This window comes from Anser cygnoides, chromosome 2, assembly GCF_040182565.1.
Source record: "Anser cygnoides isolate HZ-2024a breed goose chromosome 2, Taihu_goose_T2T_genome, whole genome shotgun sequence".
Classification (NCBI taxonomy): Eukaryota; Metazoa; Chordata; class Aves; order Anseriformes; family Anatidae; genus Anser; species Anser cygnoides.
This window is the reverse complement of record NC_089874.1, coordinates 124,858,123-124,879,732: the sequence shown is the minus strand read 5'-3', so window position 1 is coordinate 124,879,732 and position 21,610 is coordinate 124,858,123. Positions and strand designations below refer to the sequence as shown.

The 21,610-nt window shown below is 37.4% G+C and overlaps 1 protein-coding gene across 4 annotated transcripts in view; it reads right to left on the bottom strand.

Annotated features, from left to right (window-relative positions):
* Positions 1–21,610, bottom strand: part of CHD7 (chromodomain helicase DNA binding protein 7) — a 128,300-nt gene that overhangs the window by 8,422 nt on the left and 98,268 nt on the right. For all 4 annotated transcript variants that reach the window (XM_066993021.1, XM_066993024.1, XM_066993023.1 and 1 more), the window contains 18 exons: positions 20,903–21,079; positions 19,418–19,561; positions 16,989–17,244; positions 12,280–12,490; positions 11,544–11,739; positions 11,158–11,325; positions 10,295–10,474; positions 9,896–10,006; positions 9,606–9,811; positions 8,472–8,671; positions 7,715–7,874; positions 4,212–4,301; positions 3,606–3,709; positions 2,063–2,192; positions 1,713–1,785; positions 1,441–1,495; positions 491–719; positions 116–324 (listed from right to left, as the gene is read on the bottom strand). In XM_066993021.1, coding sequence (XP_066849122.1) covers positions 116–324; positions 491–719; positions 1,441–1,495; positions 1,713–1,785; positions 2,063–2,192; positions 3,606–3,709; positions 4,212–4,301; positions 7,715–7,874; positions 8,472–8,671; positions 9,606–9,811; positions 9,896–10,006; positions 10,295–10,474; positions 11,158–11,325; positions 11,544–11,739; positions 12,280–12,490; positions 16,989–17,244; positions 19,418–19,561; positions 20,903–21,079 — 2,899 coding nt within the window. The remainder of the gene's footprint in view (positions 1–115; positions 325–490; positions 720–1,440; positions 1,496–1,712; positions 1,786–2,062; positions 2,193–3,605; positions 3,710–4,211; positions 4,302–7,714; positions 7,875–8,471; positions 8,672–9,605; positions 9,812–9,895; positions 10,007–10,294; positions 10,475–11,157; positions 11,326–11,543; positions 11,740–12,279; positions 12,491–16,988; positions 17,245–19,417; positions 19,562–20,902; positions 21,080–21,610) is intronic.

Here is a 21,610-nt window from a genome sequence, read left to right as displayed (position 1 = left end):
TTTAACATCAATCACATGGATGCCCATTTCTAAATCATTGCATCTAGGAATTGAGTTTCAACAATCCTACTGTCTCGTAACAGTCACATTGATTTCTACAGTCAGTAAAACTTACCATCATCTGGTTTGACTGGCATCCGGCACACTCGTCTACACATATTCACAAAGCCGTTAAAATACTTTTCCAAACTTTCATCGGACTTCTTATCAAGTCTGGCAAACGCTCTGAACTGATTCCAGTCAAATTGATGTTTTATAGGATCAAAAATAATTCCAAAAGTAGACACCACACGATAAAAATCAGCTTCTTCTCTTCTTGTCCATCTAGCCAAAGAAGAAACAAGAAAAGTGAGGCCACTGGGTAAAGGACAGCCCAAACGGTTTGGATGTCCCCAAGCCCCTCTAGTTTATTCTTTCAAAAACAGAAGTACTGGTAACATGTAAGCTTAAAGGAGATTAAAAAATAAAATAAAATCACTGAAAAACTCACTTTTGTCGTTTTTCAGTTATTATAGCTTCCCTTTCTGCTTCTAGTGCCCTCACTTCTTCCCGAGGCCGACGTCTCCTGCGGTCAGTCTTCATTAGTGCCTCTTGCCTCATTTGTTGCCTTTTATAGCTGCGCTGATAGGCAGTAATGAGGCGACGCAGACGGGTAGTCAGGGTTGAAGTGTTGGGCCAGTAGAGTTGGCCTAACTCTACATTGCTTTCACTGTGCTTGCCTAGAGAATAGAGAAGTATTTGTGCACTGCAAAACCACCACTAAACATTTCAAAGTTTCTATGGCTAAGACCGGATTCCTGTTTAATCAGATAAGAACATATGCCTCATTAATATTGGTGCAGAACAAATTAGAAACAGGATAACTACATCGGTAGGAAATAAAAAATAGAATAAACCCATCCAACTCCAAGAACTCTGAAACGCTTTTGAAGCATTTAGAGATAACTATCAAGTGTTATTATTCAATGTTATGAATGCAAACATATTATGAATACTTTAAGTATTTAAATTAATGCAGTAGAGCTTTAAATATGTTACTAAGAAATATCACTCCACCTCTGTGAAAACACCTATGCCTATGATTTCCCACTTTATTATTTTCACTTAGACTTGGCAATTTTCCTCCATACAACGTATCTACAATAACTTCAAGATTATCTTGGCAAAAACATCAACGGCAGCATTATGAAATATCCGGTCTTTATCATCACAATTTCTACTATGTAATTAGAAACCCAGAAAACCATAATGCGGGATTATTCAAACATAGTAAATAATTGTTTTTGAAAGATGTGAAGCATGAAGAGATTTGGCACTAAAAAGTTTACTGTGATGTTTTCCCAAAACACAACCTATTCCCTCACGTGGTATTATAAGCAGTCTACCTTTTCCTAAATGGTCTATTTGTGCCTTTTTAAAATGTCTTTGATATCATCTTACTTGGGTGGATTTCTATGGACTCTTCTTTGTCTTCTGGAGGTGAGTTTGCAAATTCCTTTAAGAGAAGACAGAAGTTATTTTAGTTTAGAGTTTTGACCATATGTCATCATTTGAGGAGAAAAATATGTTATCTTTCAAACACAGCAGAAAAGCATCTTTGTAAGGTATGTTTATCTGGTAGCTTACAAACTTAAGAATTACACATTAAGATAAACATGGAGTATCAGTTATGACTATATATACTAGCAATTACATAAATTCGGAGTTCTTACATCAATTTCATCCTTGAAAGGAGTTCTGGTTGGCTTATATTCTGGATCTTCATCCTCTCTGTCAAATTCACCTCTATAAAATATTTAAAATAGATATTTTAAATATATTGTTTTTGAGAGGAGGCTATTTTTCTGGGAAAAAAGCAAAAAAGCTACAAAAGCCATCAGTATGGTGTACCAAGTTACACATTTACATTTCATGCTCAACTGTGTAAACAATTTTACATACTTTTTACATTATATGATCCCGTCAGATCCTCAGGCGAGATGTAAGCAGAATATGACATATGAACTCATGCCAACATATACAATGCTGATAAAGTTTATTAATTTTTTCATGTCATCCTTACCCATCACCGCCATCTGCTAACATGTCTGTCCCTCTCTGTTCAGCTGCTATGGCCTTTGCATCAGGCATGCCAACCCGTTCCAGAAAGCACAGTGCAGAATCAGCTCTCATGGAATTGTACTTCTCATAACCTGCATGTAGAGTGGGAAACGCTTTTTTTAAAGCTACGACCAACTGTAAATACAACGGCTTAGGTAGCGAAGTATAATATTCTGGATTCATTTATTTATTTTTAAATAAAACTAAGGAGCTGTCACCGTGATTTTAAAGGATCTGTTTATTAAAAGAAGAAAGATACTGGGAAAAAAACATTTCATTTGTGTAATGAAATTTTTCATATTGGCAAATTTCATCAGTACAGAAACATTTTGACATCAATAACATTAGCAAATTATATAAATTGAAAGTATAAACTTTCTTCCGTGTCACCTCTTTATAAGGCAAAGCAAAAATCTTTCACACGAAAAACTTGTTTAAGGTTCCTATATGACTTTTGCAGTGGTTCTCCACATCCAGCAACTCCCTACTGCAAACATGCAGATGTGAATGGAAACACACGCACCCCACACACACACATTTATAGCTGCAGCACTGCTGGAACCCTCAATGCAGGCTGCAAAAATGCTGTATACATAGGTTATACGTAAGGCCAACGAACCTGTCTTATTAGGTTTAGGATGATGCATGTCAGTAAGATGACACTGTTCCCTCTATGGTTTTCAAACTGCTGTTTGCTTTTTTACTGCCCAAGTTGACTAGATGGAAAATGGCAGATCCCAACAGTGCACTGCAGGAAAATGATTTTTAGACTAGACTTGCCTCAGCTGAGCCCACAAAACAGAGCTGCTGTACATAGGCAGAACAGCACAATTCAATTAGGATTTGTACTACAACACACTGCTCCTAACTGCTGTAGAGCCTCAAGCCAAACTGTAATCATGAAAGGTTTTATAAGCCATCATTCTCCCCTTTAGTCAGGCTGGGCTGCTGAGAATACCTCTGCGACCTCCAGAGAATTGGGATTATAATCAGGAATCGCTCACTGTATATATCATGCCAGCTCTGCATCCCCAGCCTTTCAAAGTTAACAAGGCTGCATCCCACTCAAGGGAGCCGGGAGTTCTCAACACTGACATTTGTGAAATATTGCTTGGAACAAAGCCCAGGAGGCACTTGTACAGATTAATAGCAGAGGTTAAGCCCACCGTCCACTTTGACACTGGTTGGCAGAGTTAGCAAGTGAAGCAGTGCTAGAAGCAAAGTTTATGGAGATCTATCTTACTATTTGGCTATTATTTAAACAAATATGGTTTTGTTTTATTTACAGCCAAGAAAGTAATGTTTTCTTCTCAAATGTTCTGCAAACATTTAAAAACAGCATCTGATATTTACAGCTCATATTAGGTTTTTAATGCAGGCAAGAAAAAAAAAAAGGATACAAGCCAACAGTTCTTTGGAACAATACTTGTTAATATTATGACTGAACAGTCCTACACACAGAAAGCTTTACAACTGAGTTTTGTTCAGAGTGAGACATCACTTACCGTGTTTGAATACTCCAATTAAAAGGGATTTATCCGCCTCCTTATCCCACCAGTCTGCAGGAACTTCAGCATGGAATGGCTCAGGTATCCACACATCTACTTCACTGTAAAGACAGCGTTATACACATTCTCAAAGATGCTACTAGACAAAGACGTTAAAAAAGTAGTTCATGCTGTTTTGTAAATATGCATTTTGATGCAGGAAAAAAAACAACACACAAACTGAAATGTGCAGAAAAATAATTAGGATGGTTAAAACAACAACAACAAAACAACATTAAGCTATTTTGGGAGTAGAATGCCAATGATTTTCCCAACGTGACTCACTTAAGGTCTTAGTATTTTATTTTATTTTTTAATTTTTAAAATTGAGATAGAATAATCCTTCAACATTAGCAAAACTGAAAATCTGCTTTTGTCGTTTCCCACACTATTCCCTCCCCGAAGAAAATTACCCCCTTCGCTTGATAAAACAATAAGGCTGCTTCAGAACAGACATTTAACAGGAAGTAGAACAACCTTTAAATGCTGCAATTATTACAGTACATGTGCTTTAATATAAGCCACAAGCAGAAAGCAAAGAAATCAACCTGCACTTGCACTAACCTTGAGTCAGCACCCTCTAAGATCTTGTCTGCTTGGTCCCCTATAACTTCTTGTCGTAGATAGTACAGCATGCGGACACGCAGCAGGACCCTGGAGAGGAAGGCAGAGGGGGGAAAAAGTTCTTAACTTCAGGACTGTTTGCCAACAGTGGCTTTTGGCAGCTGCTGCTGTTCATCCATCATCCTGCCAAGGCTGATTAGCCATGCTGTATGGTAGGCTTGAAGCGTGACAGATGGTGGCACATAATCACCTCTGTGTGGTGCTTTCTGCTGGCTTCCAACAGGCCTGCCTGGCAACCGCTTACACTGCACAGAGAGGGACCGAGCGCAGCCCAGCCCCGGCGCATTTCATTTAGTTCTACCTAGTGCAGCTTGTGAAGTTTAGACACGTACTCTACCACTGCCTCTGAAGTATTGAAGCAAGTTTGTAAACAACTGAGCAGATGGCTTTCAGTAACTGTTCTGCTTCATTATCTCATAAAATTTCCTCAGCTGCTGCCTTAATACCATTTTTGGAAGCACATCAGAAGTTGTAGGAATAAACGAGATATAAAATCTGGTTTTACTACCTTACAATAAACCCTCAATATGGAATGTCAGGTTTTTCAGATTATACAACTTTTTGCTTCCGAGAATGGGAGGAAAAAAATAATCCCCCATTTCCCTTAGGAGATATTAACTATTTTTACTCTTTATAGTTCAAACTGCTATTTAATTTTACTTGTGCACAACCTAAGTGCTATAAGGAAGTGAAAAACCTTCCTTGCCCATCTTTGTTTTCCCCATCTCTGCTACACCATGTTTCTGAAACCGCTGTCAGGTGGTGTGGCCACAGCTTAAGCTGGCACAAGAGAGAATGGCAGACTCTGGATTTTCAAGGAGACTAGAAAAGAGGTCATCGCTGCAGAAAAAAAATATCTACCTGAAAATCTCCCATGTTTACCCAATTCAGGGCACCCCCTGCTGCCTAGTTCATGAAGTAGAATCAGTACCAGCTAAAATGGAGATTATTCAGCCTGCCCTCTCCCTGTATCCAAATCCATCACAGCAACTGTTGAATTGCTGCTGTTCCTGGAACAGCGAGGGTGACCGGGGAGGCAGTAACCTGATCGCCCAGTTGCATGAAAAATTTAGACCACCAGTTTTGAGAGCTCCTCGTTAAAGATCTGATGCAATACGAGCAATACCCAGTTTTGCACGTGTTATTCAAGCAGTCCTTGGAAGAGCAGGAATTTGGATCAAGGTCATGTCTACAATTCGAAACATGTCAGACATGCTTCTTTTTGTATGCGTGATAACTGGGACCAGTAAGGTGTCCCTGCTCCCTGTGTGGCTATGTAAATAAGCTGCTGAGGGTCTCTATCACCTTTGTATTAAGCAATAACAGCTGTTATAGCAAGCCAAAGAAGAGGAGGAGAGAAAAACAAAAAACAAACCCAAAAAGCAGAGGGTCTTTGTACCTTTCAGGAGTCCTCTACGTTAGAGCAGCATAAATGTTACACATGAGAAAAGGACACCAGCTCTTACAAAGCCAACTGATACTACTACCTTTTGAGGGAAATTACTTATACTACTAATTGGCTTCCACCTCTCCTTGATTTTACCTGGGCTAAACATATTGTTTCTACAATTCACTTAGTCCTGGCGGATCAGGGAAGTGAAGGAAAAAGCTAGCACCTGAAAACACTCTTGCACAGTGAATTATCAGTCTTCCTGATCCTGGTAATTTTTCTACTGTATTATTACAGAAGCAGTATTTAAAAAATGAGTTTAAGTCTGATCTGCAAAATGATATAACAAGTAATGAGGACATGTTACCTGGAATGGTAAAATAATGTTACAGAAATAAAATTAATTACTTTAACAGCAAGTGAAATGTAATAACAGATCTGACTAACAGTTTAGAAAAAAAAATCAAAAGGGAATTTATTTGGATGTAGACTTGCTAGTATAATTCCATAAGTATCTGTTTTTGTCAGCTGAGAATTAAGCTTGGTTAGCATCTGGAAATGAGCTAATAAACCCCTTAAATGACTTTCCTCCTTCACATCACACCCCCTATTGACAGGCCACAGGTACTTTTCAAATCAATAATTCTTTCCAATAAACAGTATTAATAAGACACAATGCATATTAAAAACACAAAGTAATGATGGCTTTGCAGTGACAATGCATTATATTTGCATGGTACATATCCAATGAAGAGCCTAAATTAAAAACAAAAATATTTGGGGCAAGGGTTAGGTTTGTCTATAATGGAGAATATAGTAAGCAAATCTGAGATGGAGAAGCAGGACACTGTTGAAAGAAGCTGACAAAAATAACTAAGATATTACAAACTAAAAGCAGAAACAAAAAGTAAGAGATGCTCTTAAGAGACATTTGTTCAACAATTAAGCAAACACTCAAATCAAAACAGAATGATCTTTATTGCCATAAGCTTTAGTAACATGTTTAGAATTGTAAAAATCAAAGCAGGGCAATGATTCAAAAGAACGAAGAGAAGAGATACACCCAAGGATAGATGAATTACTTCATGAAACTCAGGAATCTAAAAACTGGGTATTTAGCGTCTAAGGAAGACAACTCTAAGGATGTTAACCTGGTAGACCCTGCAAGAAGTTGCGATAAACAAATAGAGTATCTTGCGTTGGAAGGGACCCACAAGGATCATGGAGTCCAACTCCTGACTTCACACAGCTCCCCCTAAAAATCAGACCAGGTGTCAGAGAGCGTTGTCCAAACATTTCTTGAATTCTGGCAGACTCAGTGCCATGACCACTGCCCTGGGGAGCCTGTCCCAGTGCCCAACCATCCTCTGGGTGCAGAACCTTTCCCTAACACCCAGCCTGACCCTCCCCTCTCCCAGCTCCATGCCGTTCCCTCGGGTCCTGTCGCTGTCCCCAGAGAGCAGAGCTCAGCGCCTGCCCCTCCGCTCCCCCGTGAGGGAGCTGCAGGCCACCATGAGGCTTCCCCTCAGCCTGCTCTGCTCTGGGCTGAAAAAAACAAGGGACCTCAGCTGCTCCTCATACATCTTGCCCTCTAGACCCTTCACCATCTGTGTAGCTCTCCTTTGGACACTCTCTAACAGTTTTATGTCCTGACTATATTGTGGCACCCAAAACTGCACACAGTACCTGAGGTTACGCCACACCAATGCAGAGTAGATTGGGATGGCCATTTGTGAAGAGAAATAGACTTAAGTAATGTAAGGGTATATTCTGTCCTTTATATACTCATAAGAATAACCACATCTTTGATTCCATTCTCATTTGTTAAGTAGAAAACAGCTCCTCATGACTGAGTTTTAAGCACAGATAAGTAATAAAGAACTTATAGAAGTATCCAGATATCTGTTAAGTTGATTAACCTCAAATTAAAAGTAATAATGTTCTTTACATCCTATTAAATAGCCCCGCAGTTCTATTAAAAATATACCCAAAGAACTTATAATGCTTACTATATGCTTTAAGAAGTTTAAGTGAAATATTTATTAATACTTACTTATTACAATGATGTTTGAGATGTTTCCTATAGCTGTCTTCTTGAAATAACACATCTGGATTACAGGTTGTGAGCCAATCAGCATCTTGAAGCATTGGCTGTGAACTCTGGGCTTTTACTTTCTTGCCTTTCCTCCCTCTGGGCACTGGTGCAGATAGACCTACACAAATGCCCAATATTTTTTATACGGTCTCAATAGAAAAGCTCTCACCCCAAACTGCATTACAAACACATTTACAGCTAAGGATTGTTGTTATATTAATTCCCTTGTGGGCAATGCAATAACCAAAAACTGAACAGCAATGTAATTTAGCTAGAAAATTGTAAATAACAAAATCAACCAAAACTTTCATGCAAATTTAGGTGTGAAGATTTCAAAAATGCAGAGAGCTAGCCAGAAAATGGTGTTATATAAATATTTCTTGAAAAAACTCTCATGCATCTGAATGGCCATAAGGAAACAAGTTATATGATTTATGGCCATTTGAAAGAGACTAACTCCAGTAGTAGATATCTTTAAAATTAGGCTAGAATATTTGTTCAAAACCGGTTTAAGACAAAGAGCACTGCATCCAATGAGGTGTCTGAGGGAGAGTTCCCCTTTAAGTACTGACTCAGTCAAAGCCCACCTTACTCATAAAATCTGACAAGATCCTACTACATGTCAGAACGGCTATAGTTTGAACTAAATACATAGCATGACTGAAGCAATTCTTTCCTATTTACTAGTATCATTATTTGATTGTGGTAGACATACCGGAATGATTAACCAAAGCTCGAGTTTGCCCATCTGCAGTTGGAGTGATCAGATCCCAGATGAAACTTTTGATATTTTCATCCCCTTTGTAATGATTAAGACAATATACAAGGATAGTCCGGCAGATGGTTTCCACATCTTGTTCTGTTAGCTGACGTTTATAGCGCCCATGTGAGAGGATGTCAGTCCACCGACCCCAGCTACAAGAAAAATATGTTCAATACAACAGCCAGGGCACTGGTATTTTAATTTGTGACTTTCAATTTAATTCTTGGTGCCAAGCAAGTTGGGACCTCCTGTATTAGCACTAATGCATTTTGCCTTTGCAGGTTACATCAGGGAATCCAAATTCCAGCACCAAAGAGTTAAGAATGTTTATTTTACAGAACAGGCAATAAGTTCACTGCTCGTAAAGCTGCAATTGAACTATACTCAAAATAATAAAGTACATATGTTTAACTCTAATAGTCCCAGTAAGCTCCGAACAGGAAATTCAACCAATTCCTACAATCATGGGATTTGGGGAATCAGTTTTATTTCGATCCTGAAATTCATTATTAGCAACTGTTGTACACAACTTCCTAGAAATAAAGCCACTTTTTCTGAAGCCCATTGTGCTAGCAGTCAAATACAGCTACTCGCTTGCAAAGAGATAAAATTCAGATTGATAAATCCAATGGGGAAAAACACAAGGCATCATCTAGCTGAATTCAAGTCATACCAAAATACCAGAATCTACACCAAAAAGTTCTGGATTGACTTGATTTCACAACCACATCTTTCTTTACAAATATACTTTGTTATTCTCCACAACGCTTAGAAAAGTGAGATTAAACCTTGATAATTCAGGCATTCTTTACACTGTAAGAAACCAGAACAAAACTACATATTTTACCAATGAGTTCATATCCATCTGTAAGACACTCAGATACTTTAAACTAAATAAGACATATTTAAGCAACTTATATATATAGCAATTTAAAATCTCACTGACAAATATATAGTGTAATGAGGTAAAGGTTACCCAGAGGGTATGTGAACATAAAAAAGAGAAGGAAGAGTTATTTACTATGTATCATTTCCATATTTTCAGTTTTTAGTCACAACCAGAATATTTAATCTGTATATCCTTACCCATAAACCAACAAGTTCTTCTCTACCCTGAAACATTCACTTCTTGCATATCCCTGTGATTTGTCCTGAGGCCTACGGGGCTTTGTGCTAGGCTTTTCTTCAGAATCACTTTCCAGGTCTGAAAACTCCATCAGTTCATCCTCTTTGACTGCACTGTAGAGTCTAGTTTGCTTTCTTACTCTTGGTGTATCAATGACCAGGTTATTCTAAAATAAAAGCGGAAATGTAAAAATTTAGGAGGAGAAAAATCTTCAATTTAATGGAACTGGGTACTGTCATAAAGCTCTTACCCTTCCATTTAAAGCATCAATATCCAGCTCAGCCTTCTTTGCCCACTTCTGCCAAAAATTAGGGTCATCCAAAGAAATGTCTGTCCTGTTCCCAGATGCAACAAAACTAGCCTAGTAAATGTGAAAACACATGCATTGGTTTCTTAACTACATGCTACAAAGAATATCTATTTTCACTGGTAAATGCAATATTCAGGACTTAAAAAATAGTTTTTTCAAGAAAGAAAAAACATAAGCGCATAAACAATCATAAATAGAAATACAGATGTCCCAACAATTGTGAGGAAGAAGTCTCACAAAAGTACATTGAAAAATAAAATTGACACTGAATGTAATTTAATACTACTTCATCTATCTTGGTCACATTTTATTAATTTTCCTCTGAATAACAATGCACACCTTTGCAAACGTTGAGCCTTTTCCTTCAGATTCAATAGTAATTGTGTGTGTTCGCCTTAAGAGAATCTGATCAATATCCTCTTCACAAAACTTAGACCCTTCATCTTCTTCGTCCATCAGAGCACCATATGCCCCCTTTCGAAGAAGATCTTCTATTTCTTTCTTAGAAAGCTGTTGCACCTGTAACATGTAAGAGAGGTGGGCTTTTTTGACACCAGTCAATGTTTATATCTGACACTATAATCAGATTGATTGTCTTTTTATTTAGCATTTTAAGAAATTAAGTTCTAAGATAATGGGGTGTTGGTCAATTAAACATTCATGCTGAAGTCACCTTTGAAAGAAGAATGCAAACAACAATGTTTTTAGGGTGAAGTTATATGAGTGGTTTAAACAATTTAATAATTCATTGTCACTGAATCCCTTTACTTTAGCTCTGATGACTGCTAACTCCTCCTGAGAGCACATTTAACTTACAAACCTGACAAAAAGCTAAAGCAAAGAAGTCCAAAGCAAAAAGGTTAAAGAAAAAAAAAAAAAAGGGTGTTGGGGGGAGAATGACAAGGTATGGGATGGGACTGTAAGAAGTCCAAAAACTGCTAGGATCGACACCATGTAAAGGGAGGAATGATGGGAGTGAATGAGGATTGAGGGAATATGACTCTACCTGCCTACTTTGGGCAATTAATGATACATTAGATAGTCTGAGCAAGATAGTCTGTAGCCTTGCCCTTAATTAACCCCACTTTAACATACATGCCATACTCTATCTGAAAACTATTGTTCTCCAGCTAATGCATAAGAAAGAAAGGAGTTACCCGTTCCTATCATTTGTTGATCATGCACCTTATTTTAATTCTTACCCCATTTGTAGCGTTTTCTCTTCCACTCATAGATTGTAGCACAGCCTTATCGAGGCCAAGCTTCAAGCTAGCTTTGTCAAACATTTCCCTTTCATAAGAATTCCTTGTTATCAACCTGTAAATTTTCACTGATTTGCTCTGTCCTATTCTGTGACATCTTGCTTGAGCCTGATGAAATAAGACAGATCCTCAGTTACAGGTGACAAAAGAAAAAAAATCAATACAGAAATCTTACTTTAGAAGTTATTGCTCTCAATATAAATAATAATCCTTATGTTTTTAAGAGATGGACAACAGATACTTTGAAATTTTATTTGACTACAAGACACAGCAAATAGACCAAAAAAAAAAAGAGTTTTCAATTGAATCACCTCTTGTAATATTACCTGTAGGTCATTTTGGGGGTTCCAGTCTGAATCAAAAATGATGCAGGTATCAGCAGCAGTAAGATTAATGCCCAAACCTCCTGCCCTTGTACACAGCAGGAAAACAAACCTATCAGAATCAGGTCTCGAAAACCTGTCAATAGCTGCCTGACGCAAGTTGCCTCTTACTCGGCCATCAATTCGTTCATATGGGTACCTGAAATAAAGATGTATTATGAGGAGAATTTTACTGAAAATGTTCTTACCTTCTGTCATTGTTTCTTTTAAGAATATATTTGTTTGTTTTTTATTTTAAGGAAAATGTTACTATAGCATCAAAATAGCTACAACAAACTGAGTGACTGTTCTTGTATCCACCAACTTCATCAGTGGAAGACATACTATCTTGTCTCTGGTTTCGTGCCTTTTAGTGAAGAACAGGTTTTCACTCCAAGGAATGAAACAAATGTTCAAGATTAAATGACAAAAATCCAGAGCAACTGAAACATTTCACTGAGTAGAAAACTAAGAAGACTCATTAAAGCTCCTGTAAGGTCAATTTATACTCACTGAAAAGAAAATCTTCAGTACTTGCACCTTACAGGTACGCTTCTCCCTTTAGTCAAGATTACTACAGAAAATACTGTAACACGTTTGAATTTCATCCCATTACAATATGGATCACTCACAGGTTAAATACTGTGGCCGCTGAGGAAAGCACAGTTTATTTAGAATTGTATTATATTGTTGCTCTCACCGTCTTTGAATGAGGTAGTCTTCCAGTATGTCCAAGCAGCGCACCATCTGGGAAAAGATAAGCACCCTGTGGCCACCAGCCTTCAGTTTTGGCAGCAGCTTGTCAATCAGTACTAGCTTGCCAGCAGCCTGGATCATTGCCTGGAGCTGAAAATCTGGAGAGTCGGCATTGTGTGTTTCTTTAAACTCTTCCAAAATTTTCTCTTCAGCACCTGCAAAGATTGGACAGCAATACATGAACACTGCAAAGGGTTTTATTAATAAACAATGAGCTTGCCTTCAATACCCTATAGAGACCGCAGGAATGTTTTAAGCATTATGTGAATAAACATTTATAAAAAATATTAATCTTAAATTTAAAGCAAACATATACACAAATACAGCATAAATAAAAAGTAACTTTGAGCATTCGTTCTATTTCTTTTTTTAAAGGAGTATAATCTTTTCCACGCAAATTCATACAACCATTTAATGCAAACAATTTAACGAGAAATGAAGAAAAAACACAAAGTAAATCATATTCTAAGTGGATTTTCTGTCCTTTACTAAATGCAACGAGGAAGAAAAAAATCTTGTTTTCACAGTAAAATACAAGCAATACAAATAACATTGATATCTGTCCCTTTAAAACCAAAACCAGGTTTAAACACAATCATGATACGGACCTGCTCCTTCCACTATTATTAACTACACAATCAAAATATAAACAATGAAAAAAAAAATCACTGGAAAAAAAAAGCAATGTAAAATGATATTTTATCTTCTATTTAGCTTTCTTTTCTCAATGAGTGTGCTTTTTCCTCAGTTTGGTGAAGCTATCCAATGGATATATTCTTTCCAGAACTAGTCAAAAGTTCTTTCTTGCCATTCCCTCTATGAACCAAAAGCATAGCAACAAATACTTCCTTGTACTGCTCATTACCCAATGACTACAGACCAAGTTCAAGTCTTATCATTATTCTGCAACCTTTCTGATGATTTTAACCCATTTTCAGGTCCCTTCTACAAATAATTACTATTCAAAGCATTATCAGATGGCTATTCTTGGCTAAGTAAAAATCCAGGAATCTTCATCCTAAGCTTATTTCATACCCACATAAACCTGGGGGCTGTCTTTTTGAGTACCTCTGATTTAAAAACAAACAAACAAACAAAAAAAACACCATAGTTTATAACATCCAACATCAACATTGCTTTGGAGGAACACAAGGAGGGGTGGGAGGGCTGGGGCAGGGGAGAAAAAAAAGCTTGTTGTCAGGCTTCCAACGAGCATCTCTCTCAAACCCCAGCTCTAACTAGATGGAAGTAAACAAACATGCAAACGCACCCTTCACTGTGTGGTCACTGGTTCAGTGCCTACTGTAACGTGGTGTCTCAACTAGATGCCACCCTATGCAGGCTGGCAGCTTCATATTACACAAAATACTTGCGCTGCTAGCTTTCACAAAATTTAACAGGTTCAAGACATGACCACACTTAAATATAGTTTTACAACGCTGAATTTTCCTTAAACAGGATGCCCTACTCCAATTATTACTGATCCCAACAGTTTGCCCCTAAGAAAAACAAAGCCATGTGAAAATAGAATTAGACACTCCTTCAAGCTCCCTTCAATCATATTATTTCCTGTTTTGTAAACTAGGAGAATTTTGGGGTAGTAGGTAGTAAATCTCAGATTCTGTACTAAGTTTATGCAATTTCAGAATATGATAGGCTGTCTTGTAGCTTGTATACAGTAACTTCAGTGATCTTTCTTGGTTACATGACTTATTTCTGAATCAGCTGTGATACACAAAGGTAAGCTTCACTGCTACGAAGTAAACCAGCACACAAACTCGCTGTCTTCAGAAGCAAAGTGGCTAGGCCAACTATATGACAACAAACCTACACACAGGTCTAATGAATGAAGGATTTTCAGCATCAGCATTTGGTCTCAGCAAGACACACTTCAATAACAGCCCACGACCTCCGAAAAACTGCCAGTTCAGTAATCCTATCCTAGCTAAACCCTGTAAAGGTCTGTCCTGACCCTTTCACTTCTACTTCAACTGCACCCAAGTGATGAACGCAGAGTACCTCTTACCCAAGATACTTATGTAGTACCTAGATGCCTGTAACAGTTCTATTCTACCTGGTTTTTATTAGTGGATGAAAGAAAGCAATCTGAATGTGTGCCTGGTCCATCAGGAAATCCCCTACTTCCACTCCTAATTAAGAGAGACTTTAAGGGCTCAAGAGAGCACAAGGAACAGAAAAAGAAACCTTTCCAGTGTTTTCCACTGTGCTTTGTAGCACGTGCAAGCAGAGGCACTCCCTGCTGCTGCATCTTGGAGCCAGAGAAAGAAGTATGATGGATGAATACTTGAGAGTGGTTGCTAGGGAAAAAACAAGGAGTCCAGCCCTGAGGAAACCAACAGACAATGTTAGTCTGGCTTGGTTGGAGATCACACAACATGCAGCCGCTCTCTCTAGAAGTCTACTCGAGGCCAGTTTCAGCAGAGAGCCGCTCTCCCCTCACTACCACAGAGCAGATCTGCCATTCAAGAAACAAATAACACACGTTCAACTCCTACCATGCTATTTATCATATATAATCTCCTATGGCTCTTAACTGAAGATTATCTAGAAGACTTGCTCATAACTTTTATGCAAAACAAAAAAATACTGTTCTACCTGGACTCTATATTCAAAAACACATGCCTTGCTGCTAGCTTACAAACCTGTAAATGTAGAAGAAAATGAGAAGGGTTCAGAGAACTCTTAATAAAAGTAGTTAAGTCTCAAGCGCTTGCTACTCTAACAGCCCTCTCTTAAGGTTGCACAGTGTTGTCCTGATGCTACTGCAAGACCTCTTGACAGAACTAGAACAAACTTGCATTATCACTGCAAATACAAAGATGTTAATCACTGACCAACAAGGTAAAACCTCAGGCTCAGACAACTACAGGACATATGGAGTATCTTCTCTCCTAGAATTACACAGAACTTGGTTGCTTGGTTCCATCTTCCACACTGATAATAGTCAGCATTCATTTATTTTTCCCCACCCATCAAATCTGATGGCTTGACCCACCTGCCATTTTGCTGCATGCCAAGCAAGCCCAAATGTTCAGAAGTCACTAAAACATTAAAAAGGAAAAAGCTCTCAAGAGACATCCCCATCTCTCTCTATTAGGGTTAAGAGAAAGTCATCCAAAAATACTTGAAATTTTCCATACAGCTACCTGGATTGCAGCAGTGTCTAACAGACATTAAATGACACAAGACTTGTGAGGAAAAGAAATCATTTTAAGTAGTGCTTGCAGCACTGCTTACAAGCTCTATTTGATAAAACTAAGTAGGAGCAAAACACTCCTTGTAACAGCCAAGAAATAAGGAAAAGTAATCACTATGTTAAAACAAGCAGAAAACCAAGGAACGTAAAAAGCATCAAGTTCAGAAGCTCATAACCTGAACATACTGAACTACTTTCCGGTAAACCTACTTATGTAATGGATCAACTTCAAACAAAAAACCAACAAACAACAAAAAGCCCTACCAGAACCACAAAGCTCCCTTACTGTATGCTCATCTGAGTTTAGAAACTGAGCAGCCCACCAGCACAGTTGGGTTCAAGTACTTTGGAGTAACTCTGTATCATGTCTTTGCAATAATTACTTGAGCATGAAATATAATGAGATGTCACTTGGTGAATCATAGCAAAAAATGTCAAGAAAGAAAATGTAAGCACTGCAATATCGAGGTCATACAACAGAATACGGAAATCACTGAATCTGAAAAACTGAAATACAGCTCTGGAACACAACAATCTTTCACAACACGTTCTGTGAGTCTGTGAAGCTTATAGGCAGCATTAAACCAGCAATAGCATAAGTCATATACAGTAATAAAGAGGAGTTGAGAAACAAGGAACTAGTAGCACACAACCACGTATGGAGGCTTGCGTTACATCCTCAAAGGGAAGATCTGATTTCACCAACGCATACAGGTTAGCATACTTCAGACTGATGCAGTTAGCTGGCTCATCATCTATTACTTACTTGCCGTAGATGATCCTGATCTAAATGCAACAATATCACCATGAAACAGTATTTGTCATTAAAATCTAATATGACATTCATGCAAATCTTTTTTTCAGACCAGTTAAATTAGGAAAATGAACTGACTACACGTGTCCAAAAAATCATGTCTCAATCACTTCTTACCCCACAACTTTTATTCAGAAACACTTAGTTACTATCTCATAATACTCTGTTGCAAGAAAATAAGTAGCAGCTAACTGTAACTGTGAAGAAAAAAAATTGTTATCTTTACACCAGCATCCAACAACCTGCATGATAACCGAAATCTTCTTTGTCAAAAATAAAAAAGAAAAACTTCATAACACAAACGTGATAATATTAACATCAACTCCGTCAGGACTAGCAAGCCTTGGAAAAGCAGTGCAGATGTTTTCAAAAGGAACACTGTCCTGACTAGCAGATATCAAAACACAAGAGGACCTAAAAAGTTAAGCCACTATTCCACTTTAAAAATAAATAAATAAAGAGACATACAATTCACACAGTCATCTACACTACTTTCACTTTATGTATTTTCAGGAAAATAAGAATAAATGACTATCTGTCTGGAGACACCAGAATAGAATTTTTAACATGCTGAGCTTTCTTACAAATGCTTTCTGAATGAGGAGAAAAATATAAGGCCTACCATTAATAAGGTACGGATGATTGCAGCATTTTCTTAGTTCCATCATAGTGTTTAAAAGATTAGGTACATTTGCCTGACCTCCACCCTTAGAAAGAAATGTGAAATTCTTTTCAAGAATAGCACGATAATATTTCTTCTGAATATTTGTCAGCTCAACTTCAATGATAGTTTCCTCCTTGGGGGCCAGGTTCTTTTCTACATCCTCCTTGAGACGTCTCAGCATCATCGGCTTCAAAATAGCTTGCAGTTTTTGCACCTAGGAAACACATGTTATATAAATAACAATTAAAGCTGTAAGGCTGCACATTTATTTTTCTATTTCCTAAAGTTTTCTTAATTCTAAAATTCCCCTCTTTTCTACCTCAGATCACAGGTAGACAGCATTTGTAAAAAGTCTTTCCTCAAAGACCTAGAGATTGAAATTTCCTCACTAACAACGTGATGTAAACTTCTGAAGTCATTTTTAGCTTGAACCACTTCTGTTTAGAGAATATTGTTAGACGACCTCACTTCAAACTGTCCCTCTAGATGAGGGCAGTACCGCACACCAATCATGCAAAGCCAACCCCAGGTAAGCAAAAACTAATATATCACCAAATCTGACTAAGATCAAGCTTTGCAGTAACTTCTAACCACTAAACACAGTGAAATAGGCTATTGTTACCCTTCAGATGTCTGCTCCTAATTCTTTTCTTACTTCCTGAGTTTTCACATCCACCAACGTAGAAAACTACTTAGGCCTGTTCTCAAAACATTGTATTTCTGTAATTATTATTCTTTTAATGCTAAATATTTTTTTTTCTCCAGGTTTTGCAACATATACTTTATGAGGTAGGGGGAAAAGCACTCATTTTCCTCCAACAAAGTCAGCCAAGTTAGATCAAACCCTTGTAAAGTCCTTTATATAAAAACTCAAGCATACTCCATATATAACAAGATTGGCATTTCTGTTGGTTTTAGGTTCTGTCTCTCATCAAAGTACAAACCAGCTCAGTGTCAAAAAGTTGACAATATATCTTGAAATTGGTCATCATCTCCTGCTAGCGTGCTGTGTAGCAGAAACAAGAATAAAAGACACTTTCTCCTGAATTCACATAATTCCCTTAGTAATAAAAAGACTTCAAGTGAAAGGTAACAAATTAGTAGAGTGATGAACATTGAAAAAAATACATGGAATAGGACTGCAAGGAATGGAGGAGAAAACCTAAGTCACTAACGTATAATCTCATCTATCATTTGAAAGAAGAAAAATCAAATTTCAAAACATCTAATGGTGTATTCACAAGAAGGCACTTCTTCCAAAACTTGTTGGCCCAGACAATCCAGGATCCATATCTGCTGACAACCGATGGCATTATTTTAGTTATATTTCCATACATAGCATCACTTCCAGTCCTGCCCTGCTGACATTTTGAGCTGGCCAGACAGAAGCTATGTCGAGAGTTAGGATATATTAACTCCAATTCAAACACTGTATTAACAGGAGTACATGGCTTCTGGATCTCAGCTGGCTCACTTCCAATCAGGTCAGAGTCCAGGCTGACGGACATGCAACTGCGTGCACAATCTGTGTGGAAACATACCCTGTGATTCCCGCAGGACACACTATGATTGTCCAGGTGGTGGGGGGCTGGAGGAGAACTGTATTATTATTTTTTAAAATTTATTTAGACTATTACCTATGACAGAGATAATCTCAAAGAACATTAACCACTTCAAGCACTCAAAAAGCTAGAAATACAAGAAATCGGAATTTTCAGACAGAACCAAGTTGAGCTGCACACAAAAATGCATGCAGTCACAAAATTAAAGAGCCAAATTAAGGTGCCTAAATTAAGATGTTCTGCTTCAGTTAAATACTTCTTTTTAAGGTGGTTTGACTGTCACCTATTGACTTTTAAAAATGTTTCATACATACAAAAACACCTTAAGTTTCATATATGACCATCAGTATATTTTATATTGAGATCTACAACGTTGCATTAAGTGGTTTTCATTCTTCTTTGATTTATGCATTGCTTTTATTGGGCAGCTTGAGAAATCCATTTCTGAGTCAGTCAAAAAAGAGCCTCCCTCCATTTGGTTGCTTCTTTCAAATATGTTCCCATTTGCACAGAAGGCATTGATAAAACTCCTGGACGTTAACTCCACATAAATTAGTCTCCTCACTCTACTACTGATGTTCAAAGAAGAATATAAAACATGTTTCTGCATGACCCATTGACAAAGCAACGAAACAATGATAAGGCAAAATGACTTTCGGACAAAGGTGAAAAGATCAACAAAAAAACCCTAAGGATAAATCCACTCTGGACTTCTAAGAAGAGAACAGGTATTACTTGTAAAAACAAGTAATAAAGTTCAAATGTAGCAAAGTGGTTGAATTCACAATATCTAAAGAGAGAAGTAAGTGTGCAGGAGCAGATTACCTGTTCTTCAGTTTTCAGATCCCCAAATTCTTGCATGAATGTGGTTTCTGATGGGAAACGACCTGGTTCCAAAAAGTGAAGCAAGCTAAATAGCTCTTCTACTGTATTTTGCAAAGGAGTTCCTGTAAGCAGCACTTTATGTTCCTGAAAGATTAAGAAACAGTTGCCTAGGAATCCATCTAAATTCACTTTCAATACATTTTTTTTTCCCTATAGGTATCTTTCATTTGTGCTTTCTTTTTGTTCCAACTACTTACATATAGTTCTTTTCAATATATTTGTAATTAGTGTTCTGGCCTTCCTCCAGCTAGTTCCAAAAAATACTTCACCTCTTAAAAACATCTTTACAAGTCCTCCAGATACAAGAGATTTTACTGACCCACAACATTCCAGCTCTTTCACAAATACCCGAAGCAGAGTCTCATTTTCTAACTACACACAACAGAGCAGGAGACTGACGGAGATGAGAGGAAAAGTTGCCTGCTTCTTTTGAATAGGTACCCAGAGAGGTTAAGCAGCTAGCCCAAATTCAAACATGAATTTAGTAGTTGAACAACAACTGAAGTGGGAAGTCCCATATCTCCCCATCTATAGCCATAGCTGTAAGCTCAGCTTTCCTTTAACAGCAACCATATTAAAAAAATAAACAAACTATATGCAGTATTTTTACAAACGTTCATTTGTTAAGCTTCAAGACTCCTTCAAGAAAAGTATTATTTAAAAAACAGGGAAACAGAATCTAAAAGTGACCTACAGGTCACCAGTGCTTGTATAAGCTAATGTTTATCCCACTGCATTATCATCGGAAATAGGTGGTTTTGAGTTCCAGGTATTAACTCAGTCTGTGTTCTTACTGCATTTTTAAAGAATCTTCTGACCTAAAAAACAGTAAATAGCTTGAAATCCATCTTGTTTTTTTTCTGTGTTAAATATTACATATTTTGCACATACAACATATATGTATTTATGCAAACATCAGAAACCAAACTCACATTTCCCTTCCTTAGCTGGTCTGAAAGAACTTCCTTATTGCCTTGCAACAAATTAACATTAGAGCTGACTTTAATTCAGAGCAATTTAACTCTCACAGCAGTATCTGGTCACCTGTCCACATTATACATTAAATAAATGTCTATGTAAAGAAGGAACTATGGAGGATTATAAAAGTAAGTCACATGAAGAGAGAGAAAGGGAAAAAAAATCTTGATTCTCTTAAAATAATCCACATTATTCTAGATTTGAATTAATGTAGAGCCTGACGAAACATCAGCATACCAAAATTCAAGGTATGCATATGCTTCCAGACATTTTAAAGACTGCAAGCTGCATTCCCTCATTCTTCTTAATATTTGCTACTTTTACTTGAGAATAAAAATTTTTACTTACTTATGAAACTGCAAATCAGGAATGATAAAATACAGAACATGCAGAAGTAAGAACAAACAAACAGAAAAGAAAAGAAAACAAAAATAGGTACACACTGACCAGGTCCATCATCTTGAGTCCTTCCAAAAGCTTACAATTCCTGTTTTTCAGCCTGTGGGCCTCATCGATTACCACACAACGCCATGGAATGTTACGCAGCTCTGGGCAGTCAGTCAAAATCATTTCAAATGTCGTGATAATGGCATGGAACTTGTAGGACCCCTTTATCACGCGACCCTTAAAAGAATACCAGAAGTTAGAGTAAACTGATTGGCAAAGCAAGGAAGTAAATTTGTTTCATCTTCAGAATTCCCTCTTTAAAGGAAAACACCGAACAGTACAATGGGCATATTATTTTAAGTACATGAAGTCATTATCACTGACTCATTGAAGGAACACAAATGTCTAAGTTTACTACTGGTATCATGCTAGCTCTGTCTTTTTATCCTGTAAAAAGGCTCACAGCGTCACTGCATATTCATTACAAAGATGTTATACAACTACTTCAGCCATAATTTGTATGGATTATATTAATGCCTGGAAGCATTAATGTATTGCTGCAATATTCAAATAAGGGTTTCAGACTTTGTCAAGAGAATTCTCTCTTTTTCTTTTAAATCAAGGAGCTACGTAACAGCCCTCCCAAACCATTCAAATAACCAAGAAGTACAGGAAGGATTCATTTTCTATTAGAATATTTTGCTCTCAATAAACAGTATATTTTTTCTGATGGACATTAGATAACTAAACCACCTATAATTACAGTAA